The following is an 18,246-nucleotide window of genomic DNA, read 5'->3' as shown; positions in this document are numbered from 1 at the left end:
TATTATGCTTATATCAGATACAGAATTAACAATATAAAAGATTTTAATAGTTCTAAAAGACTCTAAACATATGTATGCTGCCCATGCCCAGGTTCAATTACTTACAAGTGGATCTGACAAATAGATATATATATATATATAGATATATATATATGTATATATATATATATATATGTATATATATGTATGTGTGTGTGTGTGTGTGTGTGTGTGTGTATATGCTCTATAACTGCAATAACCAAAGAAGAGCTGATGTGATAAAACCACAACATCTTAAAGGTAGGGAGAGTCAAAGCTTTGCAAATGGCAAACACTGAAAAAGAAAACTGACTTCCTATTAAAAGTAAGCACTTCTTACTTGGAAATATGCCAGTGATGGGATTTATAATATCTTGGCTATAAGGGCCGTTAGAAAGTATCTAATCAAAAAGCCACATTTTACTGATGAGAAAATCAAAGTCCAATCAAGGTCAAGTCTCACAAGTGGTAAGGGACAAAGTCAGGAATCCAACCCAGTATTTCTTTCTATTATACTATTTTATCTCAGATCAACTTTATCAAATATTAGACTGTTTTCATTAAGACAGTTCTCCAAGATGCAGTATCATCACTAAATGTGGTACAATTTAATGTGAATTAATTTCCAACATGCTTTTCATAGAATAAAAGATTATAATCTAAATTCCCAAATGATAGGATATATATAATACTGAAAAATAACTGTTAATAATTTGTTAATTTTCCTTCTGCCTTTCCAGACATTCCAGAAGCAGCACAATACAGTGGAAGGCCTGCTGGTCAAAAGAAATCAGGATTCAAAGCTCACTTATGTCCCAATTGTGACAAACATATATACTATAGTACTTACTCTAGGACAAGTTATTTTGCTTTTCTAAATCTCAATCTTAATGTCCTTATTTGTAAAATGAGTAATAATATAACTAATCACTTATTTCAAAGGGTTATTCTGGGTTTCAAATGAGAAAATGTAATTAAAGTACTTTGCAAACTTTAAATTACCATATAAATGCAGGCCATTATTATTAGATATTTATCTTTGCAAACAAAAATCAGTATAAATAGTCTGACTAAGATGAATCAGCATAATTAGTTTAAATATTTAAAATTAACACTATTAAGTAATAGAGACATTTTATTTTTTAAAATTCAGAAAAATTTTGTCCCATAACATTCATTTAGATCTTAATTGATCTACCTTCTCTCAAGAATGCTATACTCTTCTCTATTCCTCCACTTTGAACTATATAATCCTGCTGAGAAGTATGTAGTAGTTCAAGTTACTTGACATAAAAATGAAATTTAAAATCTTATTTCGAGAAGGATTAAATTCCTTTACTTTTCCACATAAGAGTTGCATAATGTGTTCTAAAGGAAGCCATTTACCACCACCACCCCCCCCCCAAAAAAAAAAATTTTCATTACCTAGTTTTTAACAGACATTAAATCTAGGTAAAAAGTGACATTTACTATATCAAAAAATCATAGAACCTAAATCAAGACTGTGAAGGCACTTGATATGACCCTTACTTGTTCAGTCCTCTCAAATTTACGGACAAGAAAATTGATTCCAATTAAAGTTATGTGACCTGCTCAAGATCACAAAAATAGTGACCATCACAGGGAGAATAAGATTTTCTAATTCAAGAGCTAGTGCTCTTTCCACTGTATTCCACTGTCTCCCCTAAAACAATCTGTCTGTGTGTATGTGTGTGTGTGTATGCAAGTATATGTGTATGTGTATAAGTATGCATGTATGCATGCAAATATGTACACATGCACCTACATGGAAAAAAATTTTAGAAGGGAATAGAGGAGACATTTCATTTTAAAATTTTAAAAATTTTGGAAACTATAATGAAGAAATATATGGGCAAAAGAACACTGCTGATAAAAAAAATTTTCCAACACAACTTGTTTAGACTATTACTACAAACAGGTTTAAGAAAAGTCTCGATTAGGAAATTCTTGGAAGTTTCTTTGGAATTCTTGGGAAAATACTGGAATAAAGATAATTTAATGTTATGAATTGCTTTTCAAATGATCATTTTCTTGGCTTATCTCTTATCACTGATCTATTCTTGTTTCCATTCACAAAGCTAAACAAAAATTAACTATATATTTATCTACTATGTTAAATGTTTTAAGGAGGGCTTACGCATGAAACTTCTTTCTTAATTCAAGGGAAGATGGGGAATCTCATAGGTACCAATTATATCTCATTAGCTTTACCTTTTAAAGATACCAGGCAAAAAATATTTTAAAAAGGGAGCTTTCAGGCTCTGGAAAGCCGCTTTAGAAGTTCTATGATATGGTTAAAAGGTTTAGTTACATACAATGAATTATGCCTCAAGAATAAGGAATAATAAAGTACTATTTACAGAATTTTCCAGCACCTCCAAAATGACTAGAAATTGATACACTTAAGTTATGCTGAATGTTATTCATGGCTAAAGATTTTTAACACTCAAAACTAATTTTTCTATTGCTTTAAAACAATATTTTATATTATTCTTGAGTAGGATAAAGATTTATTAACAGATACATAATTTGATCCAATACTTAAAATGTTGATACTTACCCCTCTTTCTGTGAGAAGAACCCAAGTTAAAATCTACATTTCGTCTTCCACTCTGTAAAGTTAAAGGAAAACAAAACATTTTCAATTGTGAAATCAAAAGCAATTTTCAATTTAGTGACTGAAGATTTAATAATCTGAGTTTTAAAGGGAGAAAAAAATAAGACACTAACAATAATGCCCTACATCAGATTTGTGGTAATCCAAATTTCCTAGAAAGGTTCTAAATAGCTTTCTAGTTATGATGAACTAAAAACCCCAAGGCCTGTAATGGAAACATGTCATAAAATGCCCATTTATTTGACTTCTCAGCATCTTCTCAGGCTCTATCACAATAAGGGCATTTCTCCAGTCTAAGTGAAGGTTTGTAATTTCATTGGATATATGAACTCTCCAGCTGTCTCAAAGAGTTGAATTAATAAAGATTATTGAGAGGTTATCTAACTTGCTCATAATCACTTAGAATACGTATCAAAAATAGAAAGTGAAGCCAGGTCTTCTTGGCTTCAAAGCTATCATTTAAGTTACTATGGAAAGAATTTAAGAGAAAGATTATTTGCTAAAATTATATCTGTCTGTTTCTCTGCTATCCTTGACCCCTGAAAATTTCCACTGATTTCTGCAAATTGTTAGAAAAAAATCAATTTAAATGAAGTAACTGACATTAAGGAGAAAATTATTGAAAACTTTTATACTGTCAATGGCATACAAATTTTAAATGACCTCTGAATTTAATCTCCAACTAGTGAAATTTTAGAAATATAGTTTAGATATATATTTTTCTCTGGCAACTTCAATTATGCCCTATTATGTAATGCCAAAGTGAGAAAAGCAGACAATATTGATAAAAAATGACACTGGAGAAAAAATGAGATACATTCATTCTCTGTCTGAAATAAGAGACATCTCCCCACATTGTATTGAAAGTTTGTAGAGGGTATATAGAAAATAGCTGAAAGCAAAAGTCCTTTAGTATAGAGGCAAACATTCCTACATACTTCAGTAACCCCTGACAATATTAATATATCATGGTAAATTTTTTACAAATGATATTTCGGGGGCAGCTAGGTGGCGCAGTGGATAGAGCACCAGCCTTGAATTCAGGAGGACCGAGTTCTAATCTGATCTCAGACACTTAACACTTCCTAGCTGTGTGACCCTGGGCAAGTCACTTAACCCCAGCCTCAGAAAAAGAAAAAAAATAAAATAAAATAAAATAAAAATGATATTTCTAGTAACCAAAAAGTATCATCCCTTTCCAGAGTGAAACTTTTCTCTAATGCATAGAATTTTCTGCTCTTATTTTTTCCTTTTTGGAAGCATCTATAAATTCTGGGAGATAAATTTCTTTTTCATTTGATAAATATGTTACTTTTAGATTCTTTTTTTTTCTTTTTTCAATGTGTTGACATTCTAAATCCATTTTATTTTTTCCAATTATATGTAAAAAAAAAACCTTTTACCATTTTTTTTTAAAAAGTTGAGTTCCAATTTTTTCTCTTTCCTTTCCTTCTCCCTAAAATAAGTAATTTGATATAGGTTTTATATATAGAATTAATTTTTTAAAAAGATTTCTTTTAACAATAAAAGTTTTAAGATTAAGATTCCTTTGAATGGGAAAATTTCTTATTCAGAATTTTATATTCTTCAATTTGGTTGTTATTCAATCATGTCCAACTCTTTGTGACTCCATATGGGCAAAGATACTGAAATTGTCATTTACTTTTCCAGCTCAGACAACTTGCCCTAGAGTCATAGTAAATGTCTGAGGCCAGATTTGAACTCAGGAAAATGAGTCTTCCTATCTCAAATTCTGACCCTATTCAGGGTACCACCACTTTGCCATCCTATATTCCTCAATAAAGCAAGACAAATGAAACAGTACTGTATCGATTAATTTCAAATGTCAGGAAATGGAATTTTAGATTTGCACCATGTGTTTTGTTCAGTTAAGATTTTTAAAAGCCTCTTACCTACTTTAATTTACATTTCTTAATCCCAGGAAAAGTATAAACTAGAAACAAAGATATTAAAGGCAATTTGTCTCAGACTAATGTTTTGAATTACTTTTAGAAAGTAATTGTGTCCATTTCCAGCATGTTGTAGAGAAAGTTAAAAAAAAAAAAAAACCCAAAAACTTGAACACAAGTTATGATGGAAAAGTTAAATAAAATGGGGAAGAAAGATAGCTTGTTTATAAGGACTTCAGCAAATTGCTTCATTCTTTTATCTGAAATTCTATAAAATAATCAAATATTCCTACTTATAAAATAGAAGTATGCCAAATAAAATTTTATAGTATTAGTGCCACTGTTCACCTCTATTAGGATAAAATACAAGATGCTGATATATCTTAAATGTTCGTATCTATAAATTTTTCAATTTGTGTAAGGAAGGTTAAGTTTTCTAGTGATACAACCTTTATATAGATCTATTAAAAATTTACTCAACATTTACTATATCCAAAATTTTGTATTACTTAAAATACATTTTGAGGACAAAAATATCCTCTTTGCAGAAACAAGGATAACAAAAAGTTTTTTTCACTTACCAGTGAATAACCCTCTTCATCTGATTCAGGTTGAGATAAATCGGATTCACTCCTTGATTTAATCAGTCTATAATTTGGACTTGCATGAACTGAACGGCTCTCTGCAGTAAGACTTTCACTCCTGCCTCACACATGTGCACACACACAAAAATTTTTTTTCAATTTGAGATTGTGAGAATGTAAAATTAAATAGTATTAACAACAGAGACAATATACTAATTGTGAAGGATCCCTTGTCTATCTAAGAAAAATCTTGGCTATTCATTAATAAAAGCGACTTTTCATCACAAAATAATAACTTACTTGCTCTTCTCCTTTTGACTATTAAAAATGCCTAGAGATAGAAGTAAATTCCTATTCACCTCAGCTACATCTAAAATGATAGAGTGTTCAATCTTCAACTCATAAATTACTTGTTGGTGTAAGTCACTGTTACTGACTAGACATTTCAAATTCAATACAACCAAATTCATCCCTATCTTTATGTTTAAATCAGAAGTTCAATTTACATTTTAAAAAGTCATTAGGAAAAAAAAAAAGAAGCTAATTAACTTCTAGCACTTCCTACCTGGTCATGAGTAAAACCCCATCAGAGGTACTTGTTGATGGTTGCTGCAACTGTCCTTCCTCTCTTCGCTTTTGAAGCTCTTCAATAACAGGACTTACTCCTAATATTAACAAGGCACATCGATGGATCACAGAATTGCATGCAGCAGTATATACATCCTGGCCTTCTGGAAGGTCTGTGCTGACCCTTCGCTCCTGTTGAGACTGAGGAGGCTGATCATCAACACGAGTCCCAGACCCTGCCCCAGTGTTCATTCTATCTCGGTCCCGGCTGCGTGCTACTTCACGGGCTGATAGGAAACATTGAAAGATTTCTGTAATAATGCAACACAAAAACAAGGTCTTAACACATAGGGGAATAAAAGCAAAGAAAACTACATTAAAAATAGTAAATACATGTGGACTAAACACTCAGTGAGACTTTAAAAAATACCATGCTATTTAATCATATAAAAAATTTATTTCTTCAAAAATTGATTATCCATAGTTGTGTTGTATTATTTTTATACTGTTTTGAATATGCTAGAAGGAATAATAAGACAATTTAGCTTTGGGAAGCTCTAAAAGAGTTAGCTAAAAGGCATTATTAAAAGACATTATCAAAATTACTTAAATAATTAATGCCTTTATATCAAGGGTTAAGTTATAAAATGTAATGAGAAACTGACATGTAACAAGTTATAATTAAACAGTTTTTATCTTGTGAGGATCTGTTAATACCTATTCAAAGTTCCTGTCAATGATGATTTTTAAAAGATTGGTATAGATAAAAATGCAAAGTTATTAATGTTCTATTACCCATATAATCATAATCCAGTAAATCAACAAATATTGGTTAAGTGCCTACTACAGGAAACCATCATGCCAAAAGTTAGGCTAAAAAAAAAAAAAAAAAAAAAAAAGAACCATAACATATAACACGACTGCTTCCCATCAAGGAATCTGTAATGTGGGAGGAAAAAAAACAAACACATAAAACAGTAAGTTAATACTACCAAGCAATAAGTGATATATGTCCAATGAATGGTATAGCCAATTAATTTCAACATAAATTCTTTCACATTTCCTAGCAAAAGTCTAAATGGCATGCATACAATTTTAGGTTACATAAAACCTAACATACTTCAAAGAACTTTGAAACTGTCCTTTAAATGTCTAATTATTAGAAGCAACTAAAAATATTCATGATTGTAAAATTTAAAAATGCCCCAAAAAATCTATTCACTTGGCAAACCACGTAACATACATGATTCCATATCCTATGGAAAGCAACTTAACATTCACATGGATCACATATTTTGAGGTGATACAGGCCAATTTCAACAGACTTGTGACAGGGAGAAAGAGCTATCTGCATCCAGAGAGAGAACTATGGGGGCTGAATGTGGATCACAACAAAATATTTTCACCTTTGTTGTTGTTTGCGGGCTTGTTTTCTTCTTTCTCATTTTTTTCCCTTTTTGATCTGATTTTTCTTGTGCAGCATGACAAATGTGGAAATATGTTTAGAAGAACTGCACATGTTTAACCTATACTGGATTGCTTGCTGTGTAGGGAAAGGAGGAGTGAGGGAGAAAAATATGGAACACAAGGTTTTGCAAAGGTGAATGTTGAAAACCATCTTTGCATGTATTTTGAAAAACAAAAAGCTATTATTATTAAAAAATAAAAATAATATATTTTTAAAAAGATTATACATATTACACAGTTGAAAGAAGACCAGCTACCAGGTTTTCATGAAGAATATATTTCCTTTCTTTTTTTTTAATTATAGCTTTTTATTTACAAACTATGCATGGGTAATTTTTCAGTATTGATAATTGCAAAACCTTTTGTTCCAGTTTTTCCCCTCCTTCCCTCCACCCCCTCTCCCCCAGATGGCAGGTTGACCAATACATGTTATATATGTTAAATACAATATATGTATGCATGTCCAAACAGTTATTTTGCTGCCCAAGGAGAATTGGACTTTGAAACAGTGTACCATTAACCTGTGAAGGAAATCAAAAATGCAGGCAGACAAAAATAAGAGGGATTGGGAATTCTATGTAGTTCATTTCCCACCAGAATTCTTTTGCTGGGTGTAGCTGGTTCAGTTCATTACTGCTCTATTGGAATTGATTTGGTTCATTTTATTGTTGAAAAAGGCCACATCCATCAGAATTGATCATCATACAGTATTGTTGTTGAAGTATACAACGACCTCCTGGTCCTGCTCATTTCACTCAGCATCAGTTCATGTGAGTCTCTCTAGGCCTTTCTGAAGTCATCCTGCTGGTAATTTCTTACAGAACCATGAAGAGTGTGTTTTCAAGAAATGTGTTCCCACTATACAAGAATTTACAAGGCTGCAAGGCATTTTTACCTCCCACAAGGTTTATCATAGAGGATCTAAAATGACACAAGTTGTAACAACCTTCAATAAGAAATTACATTGAATGGCAAAGCTTTCCAAAACTTAAAATGTGTGATTTCTGAGCTTTTAAAACTGTATATTTGAAAGAAAACAGGAAGTTTCAAAAAGGTGATCCAGAACATATTTAGTCCTTGACAATATTCAAATGATCTATAAATGAATAACAGTAAGATTAAACTAACACTAGACTGCTATGGATTAAATGTAAATAGTTGCACAGGTCTATAAAGTTTGTATTGCAGAAAGTGTAACTCCTCTGGGCTGGCCATACTGTTCAAATGTCAAATGTATGTTTGCCAAAAAGACTAAATATGGAGAATTCACATAGGGTAAGTGCTCACAAGATTGTCAGAAAAAGCAATATAAGGACATTCTCAAGGTCTCCTCTTAGAACTTTAGAATTGTGTTGGGACCCTTGGATATCTTAGAATCAGCCAGAGTCAGGATCTTTTGGGGTCACAGTCAGGGGATTAGATCTAGCAATCTCCATATCTACTTCCTCTCTCTCTCTCTATCCCAGAAAGAATGAATCCTCCTCCTCCTACTACTCCACCCACTGATCTCACTTCCCCTTCTTTGTCCACACCCAACTATCCAGCCAGTACAGAATATTTAAGTAGGGTCATCCTCCAAACATGTGGTAATAGAGAATTGTCCAATTGGTAATTAGCCTTAAGTGCTAGGTTATCCAAGTGCATCTGCTCAGCTCTAGCTCTCTACAGAATTGATTGTATGACATGGGTGAGATTAGCATAGAACCTTCCAGCATGGCATGCCCTCATCAGGGAAGGTGCCATGTCCTATGAGCAAAGCTAATGCTCAAGAGAATTGCAAGTTGTGCAAAGTTAGAGAAGGCACCCCAAATGTTAATAGGGATTATTTGTGTTCAACCTGTAGCAGAACATATTGGTTATCAGCCACAGTCAGAAACATAGTAACTAAACTCCAACCTAGTGATGCCATTTTGGTCCTTTTCGAGAATGAAGAGCAACAACCAACCAACCAACCTATCAAGGTCCATGTTGTATTTAAAATTAATCACAGGGTTTTTCTGCACACAAAGGCACTTTTTATAACTATTATATCATTTCATATAATGTACATAAGATTATTTTCAATTTAGTATAAAATAAAGATCATAATTAAAAACTAGGGTATTACCACCTTTTAAATAAAAAGTTGAAAAAATTTGCTATTAAAAAGATCAAGCACTAACAAACTCAAAGTATAACATTTTATGTGTATGTGTAAATTGTACTTACTACCAGCTGTCATAACTTCATGTTCTCTCTCCTCTTCTTCATCTTCTTGTTCTGGATGTCCTTCTTCTCTATCTCTCTCTGCTTGCTCTTCCATCTCAGCTTCTTCATCAATGGTTCGAGTAAAAGAATGCTCCTGTGCATCAGTGTCTACAGATTCTTGGTTTTCTGAAATCTTGATAAAAATCATTAGTAATCGCATAATGAAAACAATTTTCATTAAGTCTAAGCATATAGTATTGATATCATTTTTATTTTTGGATAAATACTAAGATGAATAATGCACACATTTTACTATAAATATCTAAATATAAATTATTTCCAAAGTAAAAGTATATTTTTCTTCCTACTTTTGCTAAGAAAATGTTACTATAAAACTCATCTACAGAATATAAGATAAAATTTAGACAGACCATAAACAGTTTTAATGAATAGGACTTTACATGAATCAGTAAATGGGCATTTATTAAGTGCCTCCTATTTGTGAAATTTTGGACCCATAAAGACAAAAGTAAAGTAATCCCTGCTCTTGCTCTTAAGGAGCTTACCATCATGAGAGACAACATGTATTTATCTCTAAGAATGGGGCAAGGAGGGAAGATATCAAAGTAGTTTGAAAGAGTAATAATTCACTAACATCTGGGGCAACTAAAGAAAAACTTCATGAAAGTATCAGTCCTTGAGCTGAGCTTTAAAGAAACACAGGATTCTAAGAGGCAGAGAATACACATCAGCCATGATGGTCAACAAGACAAAAAAACATGAAGATGGAAGAGGGAGATTCATTCATAAATAGACAGTAAATGACAACAAATGAATGACAGCAAAATAAGGTATAACAAGTCTGGGTTAGGTTGGAATCAAATTTTGAGGGGTTTTAAAATGTCAAATGAAGCTATTTATATTTGATCTCAAGGGAATAAAAGGTAACCACTGATGTTTCTCAAGTATGAGAAGTACATTGTCAGACTTGTGCTTTACAAAAATAATTTTGGCAGCTATAAGAAAGACAGAGTACAATAAGGAGCAACTTGAGTGCCCAGAAGATCAAATGAAAAGATACCGCGATAAAATTCAAGTGAGTAGTGATGAGAGGCTAAATTAGGGTCACAGAAATTTGAGTGGAGAGAAGTACATAAAGATATTATGGGGGGAGGGAAACATCATAAAGACAAAATATGGCAACTGTATAAGAATAAGGATTTGATAATGAAATAGAATTTGCAAACTAATAGACTAATAGGATGGTAGTTTGGAAAAATGGAATTTCAAAAAAGGGATGGGTCTGAAAGAATGGTAATGAATTCTATAAATAATTTTTTGAAGCAATTAGGGTCACACAGTTTAGTAAGTATCTGGGTTTGAATTTGAACTCAGGTCCTTCTGACTCCCAGGCTGGTGCTCCATCTACTATACCACCTAACTGCCCATATATAAATAACAATATTTTGAACAATATTGCTTAAGTTATATATGTTACTATTATCATATATAAATAATTATTATCTATATGAAGGAAACAGGAAAACCTCAGAGGAAGAGGGATTTAATCTTTTAAATTCTCATATAAGTATAAAGCTAGAAAGATAGCAGGTAAAAAAAAGAATAGATCAGTTAAGGAGTTTATATATACAATATTCAGAAGCAAATAAAGACAGATAATATAGTGACTTTAGAAACACAAAGATTACACCCATTGGGAGTAAGAACTCACTATCCAACAAAAAGCACTGGGAAAACTGGAATGTAGTTTGACAGAAATTAGATTAAGACCAACATATTATATGCTATGATACAAATTGCATCATTGATACATCACTTAGATATAAAAGTATATATACATCAGGTATATACCTAAAGGTAGATATACATGAAAATCAAATTTGAGAAACAAGGAAGAAAAAACTTTTTGATTGGGGAAAAGTTCATGATCAAACAAGGGTATGACAGGTATTAAAATGGTCAATGTTTGACCTAAAATTTAAAAGGTTTTGGAAAAACAAAATAAATGTAATAGTTACAATTAAAAGGAAAATCAACAGGATTAAAATTAGAAGGAAAATAATTGAGAAAAATTTTTCTAGCAAGTTTCTCTGATAAAAGGTCAGTTATATATGTAAAGAACTGATTATACATATGAGAGTTTTTTCAAATAAATGAATGATCAAATAACAAGTTGTTCTCAAAGGAAGAAATTTAAGCTCTCAATGGCTATATTTTAAAATAATTCAAATTGCTAATAAAAGGAATGCAAATTGAAACAATTCTGAGTTTCCTCCTCAAATTCATCAGACTGGCAAAAATAACAAAACAAAAAAAAACAAAAAAAAAAAAAAAAAAGACACTTGGTGGAGATTTCATCTATTCTGGAAAGCAATTTGAAACTATGGCCCAAAAGTTACTATACTACACACATCTTTTGACTCAACAATACCACTAGACTTATACTCCAAAGAAAACAAAGAGGGAAAAGACCCACATGTACAAAAACATCTACAGCTGCTATACTTTCATAGAGTGCCTACAAACTGGGAAATAAAAAAATTATGAAAGGGAGAATTTTAGAGAAACTTAATAGGACTTGTATAAAATCATGTGAAGTAAATTAAGCCTATGAAGAAGAACTATTTGGGAGACAAGGGGAGGGGGGGGTTGGATTCTGAGAAATTTAAGGAATATGATAGAGAAAATTACCAATCATAACTTCAGAGTATTAATAATGAAATACACTACCAAACTCCTGCCAGACATGTAATGATTCTAAGAGATGGAAAGCAAGACAAAATTTTTATACAGTCAATTTTGCTTATTTTAACCTAGTTGTTACAAGAATTTTGGTTCTCCAGCAATAGTTATCAAAACAATTAAAAGAATTATTGAAGTTTTTTTTTTTTTAATGCATAGAGACAAACAGAAGGAGGGTCCAGAAAACAGAGGGTACTGTTTTGAAAGTAATTTTAATTAATTATATACTTAAAAAGAAAAGCAAATTGTATGTAATAGAGGTAAACAATTCATATACTGTTTTCATTTGTTCTACTCTGTACATGGAAATATGCATACAAATTTGATGCTTAATAATTACATATATATAACCCATCTGATTGTTTGTCATTTCAAGAAGGGGGTAAGTGAGAAAAGGAGGGACAGAATTTGGAATTCAAAATTTGAAATAAAAACTATTTTTAAAACTGAAAAAAAAGAAATTAAAAAAAAAAGTATCAGATATTATATGAGGTCTCCTATTGCATACAGTACAAAAGGTTTTAATATTAAGGAACAACCAGCAATTGATCTATTACATGCTTAACTATATCCCCAAACCAAACTTTATTTCTATCTAGTACAAAGAACATTAGGATTTTCATAGCAATATTAGGATCTTCATAACAATACAAGCTAGACTTAAGAGTTTCACAGATAAAAGGAACTTCCATATGAGAAAACTTCCTTTAAAAGCTTTACTAATGCAAGTTGGCATTTCTCTTCAACTTAAATCTTAAAAGAACTGCCTAGACTGGTCAAATGGGAAAAATACTTGCATCTAAGATATATAAACAATATAACATATGTAAGACTAATAGCCATTCCCCAATAGCTAAATGATCAAAAGATATGAACAAACAATTCACAGATGAATTGCAAAATATCCATAACCATGAGGCAATACTCCAAACCATTAATAAGATAAATGAAAATCAAAATAATGCTGAGATTTCATCTACAAATCTACAAGTAGCAAAGGTGACAAAAATGGTAATCAATCAGAGAGGAGTTGCAGGATAATAGGCACAGTAATAGATTGTTGGTGGAGCTATGATGCAGTACAGCCATTTTGGAAAGTAATTTGGAATTTTGAAAATAAAGTGACTGAAATATCTATACCCTTTGAAACACATGCCATTACAGGGCTTATATACAAAGAAAAACATTGATAAGGAAAAAGTCCCCATGTACTCTAAAATAATTATACTAAATTTTTGAGATAACTAAGAACTGGAAACAAAGAAGATTATCTATCACTGAGGAATAGCTAAACAAATCACAGTACACGAATATAAATGGAATATTACTGTGCTATAAGAAATTATATATGTGACAAATACATAAGCATTCATGAACTGAATGCAAAGTAAAAATAAAGGCAAAAAAATGCACAAAAACCACAATGATGTAAATGGAAAGAACAAAACCACTAAAAAAAGAAACAAAACTTTATAAATCAAAATTATGAAGAGGCATAACTCAGTGAAGAGACATGATAGGACCCCAATCTGCCTCTTCATGGAGATAGGAGGTTCACAGGTATTGCATGTTGCACATTTTCAGGCTTTTTAAATATAATGATAATTTATGCTGGTTTTCTTCATTTTCTTTCTTTTTTTTTTTCATCTTTAAAAAATACTATATTAGCTGGTTGTCTGGGAGGAGGAGGTTTGTTGTAGAAAACTATTATAATGTAAAAATATCAATTTTTATTTTTAAAAAAGAGTTGCCTAGAGCACCAAGAGTTTAAGTGATTTTGATCAGGATGACATAGATTAGTATGTGAAAGAGTTAGAACTCAAACATAGGACTTCCTTGTTCTAACTAGGACCCTTTGTATTGCTTATTAACAACACAATAAAAAGCTTAAGTTAACTAAAATTTAGCTACACAATGTAAGTTTCAAAGTATGCTTATATTTAAAAAAAAACAAAACAAAAACCTAAAGGCTACTTACAATGGAGTACAAGATAATAAAGACATTGACAAAACAAATATTTCTAAAGGACATTTCTACAATATCCAGCATTGTATTTACAGATTAGAATCAAAGAATCTTACATTAAACATTAGGAAGGAACTGTATAACATGTCATTTAGGCCAGATTTCCCTATATTTTAAGCCCTCCCATACTATCATTGGTATCATCCAACTTCAACTTTCATTACCTTTGGGGGCAGCTAGGTGGCGCAGTGGATAGAGCACCAGCCCTGAATTCAGGAGGACCTGAGTTCAAATTTGGTCTCAGACACTTAACACTAACTAGCTGTGTGACCCTGGGCAAGTCACTTAACCCCAGCCTCAGGGAAAAAACAAATAAACAAAAAAAACTTTCATTACCTTTAGTGACAAGTCAACTCTTATTATCGCTAAAGAGCCAAGGTTACATGATAACGTTGAGAGAATTTTGAGCCTTAGCTTCTATTACCTACAGTGACAAAGCAGTGCTTTTCTACTCACAGAAGGTCCATATTATTTGAAAGTAATTGATGTTTGTTTTGTTTTGGGGGGGGGCAGGGATTTTTTGCTATTATGAGCTAGAATTTGTCCCTTACTAACTTCAACCTGTTGACCTAAGAATTCAGGGAGAAGGAAGAAGGTAGCTGAAGCATGGCAGCAAAAGCAAAGTTGAGAGAGTGAAGCATGATTCAGATTATTATTTTCCATGATTAAAACATCATATTATTATCAAGGGAGCCTAAGACTGCAACAGCTTCTAAAATAGTTGCTTCATACCATTGCTAAATATTAAGCTTATAATTTAACTAAAACCTTGAGATCATTTTTTTTATTCAAACATTTTTTGAACACTTAACTCCATGCAATGCACATCCTTTTCATATGAATGATTTCTAATCTTACCCATCGGTCTCTTGAAGATGACCTAGTTTGAATGAGTTCCATGTTCTTGCAAGCAAGTAAACGACTTCGAACTTTATACACACAACGATATACTTCTGCTAAGGTTTTACCCGGTTGATACCTAAGTAAAGAAGAACCGTTATAACATCTAGTGTCATGAGGTAAAAATTATTTTCGGATTGTTTCAGGTTATTTACCTGCTCTCTCCACATGCTTGATTAAGTAAATTTGTGTGTTTCAGAAGAGCTGCAAGAACAAATCTAGATACAGTGTCCAGGAGTGATTCATTACTTAAAGTTGCACTGTCCCAATCTGAAAATAAAAATGATCAAAATTCAAAAAGGATAAAAATGTACCTCATTCTATTTTAATAGTTTTAGTAATAACTTATTTATAGAAGCTTTCTAAACACCATGAACAATATGCACTTACTTTGGGTAAGGAACTAAAAAACAATTGATTTGAGACCATCACAGGCCATTAAAAACCAGACAAGAGAGTTAAGAAAGTATGTTGATGAGGGTTAGTTAGGTATTTCCAAAAAAAACTTTATTTTCTTTATTTTATTCTATGTTAGTTTAAGTTCTTTACTTTTCAGAAGTAGTAAAGTTCCACCACCTGAATCAGGAATGCTTCCTAAATAAAGATTGCTGCAGATACAAACCTCATTCATTCAACAAGCATTTAGTAAATGCCTACAATATATATAGCCATTGAAATATGCTTTTAGATGACTTTGAACAAAACAAAATAATAGGTTTAAATTTTTTTATTTGTTCTTGATCATATCAGAAACTTTTATTTCATTTTATTTTTTGGGAAATAGTCTAAGATAAAAGATTTTTCAGAAATTACTGGGTTCTTTATAAAGCCTGCATTCATTTCTAATCAAATATTACAGAATGCTTCCCAATGATGATAAGATCCACCTATTACACTGTAAAAAGCTTTTCAGCAAATAGGACTATGTGTTGTGCTTCTGATTCATTAAATACATAAAAATGTCTCTAAAATTTTTGACAAGTATAACATCACAACAAAGTGATATTATGGAAGACAACCTAAACACACACACACATACACACACACACACACACACACACACACACACACACAAAACAATTAAAAATTCTAAAATTCCTGTCAGGATCCATAATAAATTGGGGGAAATGTTAAGCAATGAGAAAGTTTTAAACTAGTTTTCCCCCCCCCTATTGTCGCTACCTATGATAGTAGGTAGTCAAAAGATATTTGTTGAATGAATGAATGAAATCAATGAATAGGGTGACACTTACAAAAGCACCATCTGCTGGTATTTTAAAGATCTGAATCATTTACATTTCATTTTGCCACTATACATGAAAACAATAGAGTACAGTAGATGAAAACCTCTGAATATGATCTTTACTCTTTTTGTTGTTGTTGCAGAAAGGAAAAACTGCAAAGGAACAGAGGAAAACAAAAGGGAGAATAAGGGAGAATGATGGGAGAATATCAACTGTGGAAACACGATCCTCATCCTGATCAATCCAGAGGTCATTATTTAGAACTAGAACTACAGTGTCGTAGAAGAAAGGGATGCTGCAAAAAAAAAGCTCAAATAATAGGTATGTGCTTAGAAAAATTATGTGTAAAATTATTTTGGAAAAAAAAATTTTTAAATGCACAATAGTGTTCTTATTCTTTCCAAACAACTTTCACATATATTAACTCATATGACTGGTAATCTTACAATTCTGTGAGGTTTTTTTTTCCCCGATGTTATACTTTAAAATTGAGGCTATAACAAAATATATTGTATAGCTCAAGTTTATATAACCAATTAAGATCAAAGATCAAAATTCAGAGACTTTAACACATTTATTCCAATGCTTACATTCCACCAAATGACCAGGGAAAAAACTAGTAGATGTTTAAAGGAATCTTATCAATTTGGAAAACAGAAACCTTTGTAAATAATGATCTACCCTCAAGTAGTACCAAATACATCTCTCACCAAAGGGAGAACAAGTTAAAGTCACTTTATTGATCAATTAATTTGATACTTCAATTTTTGCAGAGAAAACAAACAATTGTACCACTCTATTTTATTAGGTACATACGACAGTCAATATTATCAACTATCATAATTATATTCTTCATCTTACCTTTACTAATAGCATAATCTTGCATACTGATCCAAAGACTACGAGCAGGTTCTTTTGTACAACCCAATGCTAAGTCAACAAAGACAGAAATCTCAGGCCGTAACTTGTAATCAAATGGCTTTTGTTCTTCATTTCCAGAAAGAGCCACTTCTAATAGGCAACTCATACATTTGTCTAAAAACAAATTTAGCATTATTTTAAATTTCTCAAATTTTTTATGCTATTAAAAAACATTAACTTTTTCACAAATATTCAAACAAACTGGCAAATAAAATCAGGCAGAATCCTTAAGCACAATTGAAGATGACACATATACTAAATGAGAAGTCTTTTCCTTTTTTAGATTTAATTGCATTTCATCATGAAAGGGTATTTCAATAAAGATAAATGATACTCCATAATTTAAAAGTCATGTATTTTTATTAGGTATAAGCAGAACCCAATTTCTAAATAGATTCTGTTCCAAAAATTAGTTTGTAAATGGATTGTTGAGTACATAGAAGGCTTCAAATAATGTCATGAATTGGAATTAGGTTCTCATGCTAAACCACAAAAGCATTTTTAGCCCAAAATGTAAACTACTAAACATTTGCACTAAAAAAAGAAAAATCATACTCATTAACAATTTTATTTAAGCATACAAACCATATCAAACTATATTTTAAATAAACAAATAGCATTTTTTCAGAGAGCAACACTAATTTTAAGCAACTGAAAAACAATAGCAAGTAAAAACAAATTTTTTCCAGAAATTATTCTGAATGCTAGCAAAAGACCAAATCAATCAAGAGAAAATGGAGAAAGTAAATGACTATTTCTAAGCAATTATGTCTAATTTCACTTTCCTTTTCCCTTTATTAAGATTTATCTTAGCATACTCATATTCATTCATCAGTAGAAGGATCTTTTGGCTCACCATAGAATCTGTATAATTATTTAATTTATAAAATAACAAAATTTCCTCAATATTCAAAATAAAATTTCTCTTCTTTTTGGAGTTGTTTTCAGTTTCTCTTTCTAATTCTAATCAGGTCTGGTTTTTTGTTTATTTTGTCTGGGGGGTTTTGTGTGTGTGTATGTT

The 18,246-nt window shown here is 31.4% G+C and overlaps 1 protein-coding gene across 8 annotated transcripts in view; it reads right to left on the bottom strand.

Annotated features, from left to right (window-relative positions):
* HERC1 (HECT and RLD domain containing E3 ubiquitin protein ligase family member 1) overlaps window positions 1-18,246 on the bottom strand; it is a 191,018-nt gene that overhangs the window by 102,022 nt on the left and 70,750 nt on the right. For 7 of the 8 annotated variants that reach the window (XM_074294868.1, XM_074294867.1, XM_074294875.1 and 4 more), the window contains exons 19-25: window positions 17,166-17,339; window positions 15,216-15,330; window positions 15,019-15,139; window positions 9,393-9,564; window positions 5,716-6,028; window positions 5,148-5,268; window positions 2,600-2,651 (exon numbers count right to left, since the gene is read on the bottom strand). In XM_074294868.1, the coding sequence (XP_074150969.1) occupies window positions 2,600-2,651; window positions 5,148-5,268; window positions 5,716-6,028; window positions 9,393-9,564; window positions 15,019-15,139; window positions 15,216-15,330; window positions 17,166-17,339 (1,068 nt within the window). The remainder of the gene's footprint in view (window positions 1-2,599; window positions 2,652-5,147; window positions 5,269-5,715; window positions 6,029-9,392; window positions 9,565-15,018; window positions 15,140-15,215; window positions 15,331-17,165; window positions 17,340-18,246) is intronic. The other variant, XM_074294873.1, reaches the window with a different exon arrangement.

The sequence above is a fragment of the Sminthopsis crassicaudata genome, chromosome 2 (assembly GCF_048593235.1).
Source record: "Sminthopsis crassicaudata isolate SCR6 chromosome 2, ASM4859323v1, whole genome shotgun sequence".
Lineage (NCBI taxonomy): Eukaryota > Metazoa > Chordata > Mammalia > Dasyuromorphia > Dasyuridae > Sminthopsis > Sminthopsis crassicaudata.
Note: the sequence above shows the minus strand (reverse complement) of the source record. Positions and strands in the feature narration are given on the sequence as shown.